The sequence below is a fragment of the Bacillus rossius genome, chromosome 15 (assembly GCF_032445375.1).
Source record: "Bacillus rossius redtenbacheri isolate Brsri chromosome 15, Brsri_v3, whole genome shotgun sequence".
Classification (NCBI taxonomy): domain Eukaryota; kingdom Metazoa; phylum Arthropoda; class Insecta; order Phasmatodea; family Bacillidae; genus Bacillus; species Bacillus rossius.
The window spans coordinates 14549061-14558783 of NC_086342.1; the positions used below are offsets into that span (position 1 = coordinate 14549061).

General features: G+C 39.6%; 1 protein-coding gene across 1 annotated transcript; it reads right to left on the bottom strand.

Annotated features, from left to right (window-relative positions):
• Positions 1-3934: 3934 nt before the first annotated feature.
• LOC134539457 (thioredoxin-related transmembrane protein 2 homolog) lies at positions 3935-5032 on the bottom strand. The gene has a single exon (XM_063381507.1). It carries the CDS (start codon positions 4903-4905, stop codon positions 4075-4077), a length of 831 nt encoding a protein of 276 aa, XP_063237577.1. The 5' UTR covers positions 4906-5032; the 3' UTR covers positions 3935-4074.
• Positions 5033-9723: the final 4691 nt, after the last annotated feature.

Sequence of the window (9723 nt, forward strand, 5' to 3'; positions counted from 1 at the left end):
TTTAAAAGATAATATCTTATTTTCACTTTTTATACTTTTGCATAGTGAAATAAAGAACATTATTAAATCAAATTATTAACTGTTTCAAATGTTTTCGTAATTAACACAAATAGGCTATTTTACAAGCTCTTGGTTAACTTCACATCATTTTTTTGACTTTCAGGTGTAGGCAGGGTCAGGTAATTGTCTTGCGATGTTTCGGCGGTCATTGCAGCTGCCATCATCAGGTAGACTAAGTTTGACTCCTGTCAAAAGCTTTAGGGGTTGTAGGGTTGGTGACATCATGCATCTTCAGTTATTTATAAACCCACCAAATTTTCTTGCATTGGTTGTGTGTTGTTTTGTAACATCCCTTGCATAGTTTATGTGAAGATGGTGGATGCTACCACGAGCTGATGGATTTTCTCAGGGTATGTACTCCTGTTTTCACCACCGAATGCATTCCGTTGCTGCTTCTTCCACATTGAATCATCTCCAATGACTTCCATGTCGAAAATTGGCACTCTTTTTTCTGTCCTACTTAATCACTTTTTTTACTTCAAGTCTTCGATTCTGAAAATTACTACAACTGTCTCTCTCTCTCTCTCACTTCCCCCCGCCCCCACCAGAGATATTTTTATATCTGCCTCACGACCATTCTTTAATAATATTGTCTTTAAATGCCCGTACAGCATATTCAAATACCCTGTAAACCGATTTCAAGACCTTCCAACAAAATTCCCTTACAATGTTTTTTTTTATGTTAGTAGGTCATTTTTATTTATTTAATGAGCAAAATAAACATAATACATATTTAATTTCCCACCTGATTTAAACAGGAAAACCCGACTTGTCTCCCACTGAATTGATGTGTCAAAAAACTAAAATGCAAGTTAGCAAAGGCTGTTGGAAATCAATTTGGACATCAATCGTCATAATTATTTATTTAGGAAATTTTTTTGTAATTTTCATGACTTGTAGACACCCTGCCAAAAAAAAAAAAAAACTTCATATTATTTCTTGATTTTCAACAATTGCCCATCAGCCCTTGGAATTCTGTCCTTTTCTGTGCCTCATCTACTAGCAACATCTCATGATCAACACAAATTTTATCCCTATTACATATGTTTATCTTTCATTCTCCTTGTCTACTGTCTACATTTCACAGCAGCTAATAAGCTGCCACCGCCAAAATAATTCCTTGTTCGACATAATTAAGATTAGACACTTTACCATAATTTCATTGCTAGCGCCCATTTCAGTAACCAGTTGTAATTGGTACCCAAGACTTCTAACATTCATGTAATTCTCTTCACTACACAATGACCACCAACTTCACAAGTTATAACAGCCTTTAGTTTTTTACCATACTTATATTTCTGCTATGTTCTCAATGCCTGGACATAAAACTTTAACAATAAAAAATGCACTAATTAGTCTTAAAATCTTTACATGCAAGCAACATTTGTGCACAACGTAAAGCATTCTATTTGAAGCTTCCTAAATTCATCAAATACACATATCCTCCAACACTTTATATTATATATATAAACACTTTCTTCATTTAAAATAAATCCTCTTTGCCCATGCAACACTATAAGACTTTTGTGATGTGTGAAATATGCACAATCACATATTCCATAATAGTTTACCATTCTGTTACATTATAAGTTTTCCCCCCCCTAATTTAATGGCTTAACAATTTAAAAATACAGTTAAAATAGTTTTCTATCTATTTTTAGTGTTGGGTAAAGTTAAAGTATGTGTCGACTTAAACCATCTGAACATGTCTGTGCTCTGACGCAATAAACATGTGCACTTAATTAATATGTCATTGCCACAGATGGCTTTCACTGTCAATCCTTCTACAAGAGGTCTGCACTCTCTAATCAAAGACGAGAACATGTATTACGTTATGGCATCATGTATAAACACACAAGGTAATCACACTAGACTACTGGACTACACTGTAGTAACAGTAATTTTCTGGATAAGGTGCTCTTTTCAAAAAATTAAAATAAAATTCTGAAAAAAAAAAATTTCAGTTCCTCTCGGTCCATTACACAACTCTTTCAAACAGCATTGCCATATTACAAGTAGTTTACTACAGACAGTTTACCATTTTGGACAGATAATTAGCTCAGTCACTTTTAAAATACTGTAAAACTTAACAGTTGTTAATGTTAGCAACATTAAAAATTCTTAATAGTGTTTTTCGGGACAAGAAGAACTCAAAAATATATCTTTAGGAATTTTTTTTTATATAGAAAAGCAAGCACCTACTCTAGGAAATCAGCCAAATAATGTGAGCCACATAAATGAATGAATAAGGTAAGCATTTAATCTGCAATTGAGATGATAAAAATTTTTTAAGCTATGTTCACAGTAATCTGTAATAAAATTTCCATAACCAAAATATCAAAATTCCCTTGCATGTGGAGATGAGGCAAGCCTCACTTGCTGTTACAGCCCTGTCACTGTCCAATGTTCGCTTCCAACACTTCCCAATGTGCTGTGTCAAATACAGTCGGAGGGTTATGACGTCACCAAAAACGTCACTAGAGCAGCCATGTTTGCTCGACAAGTTGTATAACTCGAGTTTCCATCAAATATTTTGTATATAGGGTTCTAAAATAAGTTGGATGCTATCGGCTAATCAAAATCGTGACTAGCAAAAATGGAAATGACATCCATTTGTCTCAAGGATTCTTTGAAATAGTGAAGGACACATGACAGATTAAATAGGTTAAAAAATTTAAATAACTAAAATAATGTTAATATGAATTCGTAAACAAAAAAATATAATGTGTCAAAATGAAATCATGTTTCTTTAACTTTAAAAAAAATCTCTGTGAAATTAATTATTCAATGAAAATTTATATTGATTCGTGTTCAAAAATTATATAAATGCACAAAAATAATTACAAATTAAAAAATTCCATCCAGCACAGTGATATATGATTTAATTTCAAAATAAAATTTTAAAATGTTAAAGTTAAAGTTTGACCAGAACTAAACTTTGACGGTGTGACATGATTTAAAACATATTTTTGAGGTTATCTGTCCAAATGTATTTGATGTAGATAATTGGAAGCCATTTTCCGTCCAATACTTCCCCTCCAACTCTGTTGTCAAATATATCAGAGACAAATATTTGACTGTGACAGGGCCTTCAGTAAGCCCTGGACAGGAGTGTTGTGCTCCCAACGCCCACTCGGGGGCGAGGCGACGGAGGTGACCGGGCAAAGGGAATCCAGGAGAGAACTGAAAAGTTGAGTGTCAGAAGGGAAGTTGAGAACTCCTTGCCACCAGCAGAAAGCCCAGAACAACTACATATAGAAAACCATGGTAAAAATAACAACCAGGCAATTTAGATAACTTAGATCAGGAAAAAGGAGAAAACTTGTTAACAGTCTGGTACATACATACAAGGATATATGTGTGTATCTAAATACAGATAATAAATAAATATGTAACACATAAAAAATAAATAATACTATATTGTAAATGATATCTCGGTAATTATCAGATGTCGCGGCTTTTTAGAAAGGAAAGAAAAAAATAACAGAAAACATGGATTTCACAAACTACACTCATGTCCCTAAATTTACTTCCAAGGGATGGTTACATAATTCCTACTGGTTTGTGAAAAAATAAAAATTTACAGCTTACATTAACGATGTATTCACGCAATCGCCAACATTCATTCTTTGTTTACCAGTGCAGGTTTAATTTTAAATTATTTTTGAGAACTTTAGTCAATGTAGTGCTGTTGTAATAATGAAATTGGTTGTTTCCTAAAGCCGCGACGTTCGATGCTGGTATACTAATGTAAGGTAAAACTATTATTTTTCACAAACTAGTAGGAATTAAGAAAGAATCCATTCAGGGTAAATTTAGGGGCATTAGTTTTATGTTTTCCGATTTTTTTTCTTTTTGTTCTAAAATGCTGTGATGTCAAATAATTACAGATATTTCACGGGTACAACAAAAGCAATAATTTAACATACAAATTTTCACTATTTTTAAACTCATGGACACAAGAAACTATAACAATGTACTGTCAATAACATTACGACAATAAAAAATCTAGTCCTAGTCTGACTTCACATGCTCCGATTTCACCGGTGCATTTGCAGTCTTCTTTTTCAGGAGATTTGCTTTGCACTCATCATATAATTTGTTGAGGTCAAAAGCTGCCTTAATGTTGTCTTCCGAGAAAAAAAATTTCACAAGCTTGTTACTGGCGTCCACGTCAGGACGCCTGGACACTTCTTTGGCTTGCTTGAACAAGATTATCGTGGGCAGCTGCCTGCTAACCGCTGAATCGTTTATGCGATATTTCTTGGCAGCATCCGGATACCGCCCGACATCAATCTTGCCAAACTTCAGATTCTCCAGGGCATACGCGGACGAGAGCTTCGCGTAGACGGGGGCGAAATTAGTGCAAGCAGGATTCCAAGCTGTGTAAAATGCCACCAGCCACGTGACACGCTTGTCCCGCTCAAGTTCTTCGTCCAGACCAGCAACTGTGCGAAAGTAGACGACGTTCTCCGGACCAGAATACGTTGGCTCTGGCAGAATCAACCCGCACAGGACGAAGATTATCGCAAACATGATGCCCAGCCTCACATCGGCGTAGAACCACAATATGAGGTTAGCTACTTTACAATAAATGAAACTGGACGACAAATAGCTTATCATCGTCACACTCCCAGCTTTCCGGGTTCTCATCATCACGACAATCAAGAGGAAAAATAGGATTTCCGACTCACGAGAATCCAGTTCACATTGAGACTCGGAATGTGGGAATATAATGCTGCAAACAATTGGTCCCTTCTTTGATAGTAAATATGATAAGCTTAAAAAAATATTGACGAAGTAGTAGGGTTTGAGGAGCAAACTGAAATCTTCCTTCAACGACATATTTTTGGTATCACACTGCAAATACACACGTTTTATAAACCACACATCACAACTATGCTCTTATTTCGATACCCGGGATCTTGATCTTATTCTTTTAAGACACGCCTCCAACAACAAACAATTTACAGCCAACCTTGAGCTAAATAAAATTAACAATCTTCCCAGTCAAGGAGTATATAGAGGATAAGAGTTGCAAGTCAACGTTTATGCGAGAGAACTTTGTCGAGCTCATTTGTTTCCGAATATCCCCGCAGTCGGCGCCACCGTACTGTCAACCATTAAACTCTATTTTAAAAAGGTTTACGTTATCATGTTGGTAGTTGTGGTTTTTTTCTACATAGTTTTTTTTTTCATTGTAATTAAATGTGGCGGTGTTGATCAAAGGATACAAACGGTGCATTAGGTTAGGTTAGCTACATTATAAATACTTTAAAACATTGTGGACGGTTGATTTGGATTAGGATAGCTACATAAAAGATACGGAAAAAAAGTATGAACTTCGGGGAACTTCGGATTTTGGCTCTGTCGTCTGAAAATAAATCTTCCCTCTGAAAGCCAACCTCCGTAGCGTCGTCGTATCCAGAATGCTTGTATGCTCGTTGAGTCGGATGCACACCAGCTTGCGGTGTGAGAGATGATGATAATAATAATAATAATTACACCTGCAATTGAGAATCCGCCCGGTGGCAAGGAGTTCCCACCCCCGAACTACCCTCACTCCTCCCCCCTCTGGAGCCTTCTGTGCAAGTCCTTCCCTCCTCCCAGATCCAGTGTCCTCCCCTCAAGCTCGTTCCACTCTCGCCCCGTCCTCACAATTAATACCTGTCTTCCTCTCTCTGTCCGTCTCCATTCCCTCTGAATCTTCCACTCATGATCCCTCCTTCCTTGATACAGCCCTCTGTTCAACCTAGCTCCCAGCTTTCCCCAGCCCCCCTCCCCCCACGAATTACTTTATGCATTCTCACTAGCCTTTCTACTTTCCTCCTTTTTTGCAGCGTGTCCCACCCCAGCTCCGTCGTCATCACCGATGGTCTGTGTGTTTCCCCCATCCTGCTTTCGCCTTCCCTTCTCCTCCACATATTCATCACCCATCTTGCTGCCTTGCGCTGCACCCTTTCCAACTCCTCAATTTCCTTCTCCACATAGGGGTCCCACACCGCCGCGGCATACTCCAACACTGGCCTTACCAATGTCACGTACGCCTTTTCCTTTACATTCCTACCTGTCCCTTTCAGTGTCCTGCTAAGCAGCCCTAACCCCATTCTGCCCTTCTTCACCACCTTCTTGACCTGCTTTCCCCACCCCCAAGTCGCTCTGCAGGATCACTCCCAGGTACTTATATTCCTCAGCTTCCTGGATCACCTGTCCCTTCCAGCAGTACACTTTCCCCTCCACCCTTCTCTTCCTCGTGAACCTCACCATCTTTGTTTTCCCTACATTTATACCCATTTCATTTTCCCTCGACCAGCACTCCAGTTTCTCCAAGTCCTCTGCCAGGTGCGCCCCTTCCCCCACAGTTTCATATAGCACACAATCATCCGCAAACAACCACAGCCTACTTTTCAACCCCTCCCCTACATCATTCATCATGATCAGGAAGAGCAGGGATCCCATGACACTGCCTTTTGGTACCCCTGACTTCACATTTCCCTCTTCTGACCATTCCTTACCCACTCTCACTCGCTGGATCCTGTTCCGCAAGAAGTCCCCTGTCCAATTTACCACCCTCCTGTCCTCTATCAACCCCTCCACCTTTCCATCACCCTCCTGTGCGGCACCCTGTCAAACGCCTTCTCAAAGTCTATGAAAATAGCGTCTACCTGCTTTCCCTCATCCACTGCCTCCACCAAGTCCTCCAGCAGCCCCGCCATCTGCGTTTCACAGGAGTAACCCCTCCAGAAGCCGTGCTGCCTCTCATCCATCTAGTCCTTTTCCTCCACCCTTTCTACTGTCGTAGGGGCCGGGGGGGGGAGGGGGGTTCCAATGGACAAAAAGGAGTAATTTGGGTGCCATCACGTGGAAGGGCACGTGGACCCGGCTACAAACTCTCGGCTCAGGGTCGTGACGTGACCCGTGTGGGGCTAGGCTAATCTCCCCCCTCGTGCGTCGTGTTCGTGGGCTCTTGAGGGGTCCCACACGCCTCGGAACTCAGGGAATTATACATGTGACCACTGAACCACACATTCTGAGCTAGTGATTTTATTACCAGCGAACTTGCACAGGTGAATTATTACACGTCACGTTACAAAAATGTTAAAAGAGTTTTACGTAAAGTACTAAAAAACACAGTTGCGGGTGATAACCAGTTTATAGGCTGACCAGGTCACCGCGTGGCCTGGCCTCGAGAGTCAATCACGTATTACGCGTACGAAATATCCGTAAACGGAAAACAAATATTTAGGCGAAAGAGAGTTTACCACCTGGAGCAGGCCTCGAAGAAGTTACAAGGTTTTAGATTTATTTTAAGATGCGACAAACTAATGGATCAGTGAACAAAAGAGATGAAGTCGACTAGGTGCGCGGGCCGCTCCTACTCCAGGCGGCGAACGGAAACAGACTGCCGAGACCAGAGCATCATGGCCGCCGGGAAGGGTTAAGTTCCCGCTTTGTTACCGGGCAGCCGTCCGGTAACATACTTAATCAAATATTATTTAAAAAACAAACATAATTTAAGTACACTTATTTATAATTAACAACCTTTAGTTATAGTGTTATTTCTTATTAAAGTTTAAAAACTATTGGCGGGTAGTTCTGCGGATGCCCGCATGGGGCGCTGCGCCGTCCTTACTAAAACTTGAGGCGTGACAATTAGGGATATTTTATTACATAAAAAGGTTTATACATTATGTTTATTTTAATAAAAGAAAGGGGTCGTCGCACCGACTCTAGCACCGCCTCTTGCCGGGCGCCCAACACACACACACACACGCACGGGGCGGGAGGTTTGAATAGAGGGTGGTGGTGGGAGGAGAGGGGTGTCAGTTGCGGCGTGACGTGGCACATCGGGCTAAGGGAGGGCGTAGCCCCGGTCGACGTCACTACTATGTACCTCACTACCAGCCTCTCCATTACCTTGCCTACGTTTGACGTCAAGCTGACCGGCCTATAGATTCTGGGTTCGAGTCCCAAGTGAGACATGGGTGTTACTCTACGTACGGATATTTGAGTGATGATATATGATAACAAAAAGGCTTCGACCAAGAAAATACATCTACTGCTGGTTGTGGGCGGAAGCCGATAACCATTCAAAAATAATAAAAAATTTACGTTTAAAAAATCATTAAGTTAGATTACCAAATACTTCTGAGTTTGTTTTTAAAATAAATTATGGGAATTATAGATTTAATTGTGAAAATCTTAAAAAATGTCAACCTTTAACTTATACAAAAAGTAAGTTATGAAATATAAATTCGTAATTTTCATGAATACAAAATCCAGTTTAAAAATATGCTTATTCTAATTGTTAAAATTTAAAAATAAACCTCATTACTGGGATAGCATACTTAGGTCAAACCCTAAATTAAGTTTAATATGTGTGGTGACTACTTTAAAAAAAATTAATTATAACCTCTGGAAAATTATTAACATACCACACACTTCAAATCAAGCCTAATTTAAATTGAAATTCTAAGAGAAATAAACACACTAATCTACTATTTGTAGATGAATCTTAAAAACACCAATACAAACCTAGAAAATTACCACAAAATAATCCATAAATGCATATAATTTAATGGTACATTACAAAACATTCCATGAGCTAATTGATTTACACTCAAACCTAACCCCTTTCAGTAACTCAACTTTTTGGCAAAACCAGGGGTTAATTTCAGTGGGAACGCAAGGGAACGGCGTTCCCTTACCTCCCAAGAGTGCCGGAACGCAAGGGAACGCACTTAAAACTAAAAGTTTAAAAAACAATTACGTTGGATCAATATTATGCTTTGTTTGCGAGTTTTTTTATAAAAATAATTGTAGTATTATGTCTGGATGGCCTAAAAACGCGGGTTTACAGTTATAATTTTCAAAACTTTTTCCCGGGGGAGGGCCCCCGGACCCTCCCCTTCCTGGGGGGTATTCCAGACCCCCCGGTCTGAGCATCCCGCTTTAGAGTTCCCACACCTAAAACTTTAGAAATTAAGCACTGGGCAAAACCATATAGCTACAGGCAAATTACTGAACCTATCAAATCCCAAAGATTTCTAGGTGAATTCAAAAAGGCTTACTGAAATATCATTTAATATTATTCTGAAGTAAAGACTTTTATTACATAGGTACCTACTGACATGTTTTTTATAATTCTCTAAATGGGAATTGTGATACTACAAGTAGTTTACAATTTTAAGGAGTTGTTAAGTTAGGTTTACCCATTACAAATCTAATATTGTGAGCATAGTCAGTTGGGTTAGGTAGATTACATTAAAAATACCTACTTTAAAATTTGGTTGACAGTTAGGATAGCTACTGTACATTAAAAATACTGTAAAACACACTTATAGTCCTTTTTGAGCGATGGACGAAGCAGAATGGGATGTCGCTGAATGTTGAAAAGACGAAGGTGGTTGGATTTATAAGAGGAAGGTAACGAGGGAAGTGTATGTCTGGAAGGGACAGGAGGTAAAGGAGGCCAAAGAGTATAAGTACCTGGGGGTGACCCTACAAATTAACCTGGGAGCGGCAAATCAGGTTCAACGGGGGGTGAGTAAGGATAGGAGGATGTTGGGGCTGCTTGAAAGGACCCTGCAGGGGGCAGGGAGGAGGGTAAGGGAGAAGGCATACTCCACATTGGTCAGGCCCGTGATGGAGTACGGGGCTGTG

Coding starts and splice junctions, on each gene's coding strand:
- LOC134539457 (XM_063381507.1), bottom strand. CDS start 4,905: ATGTCGTTGAAGGAAGATTTCAGTTTGCTCCTCAAACCCTACTACTTC.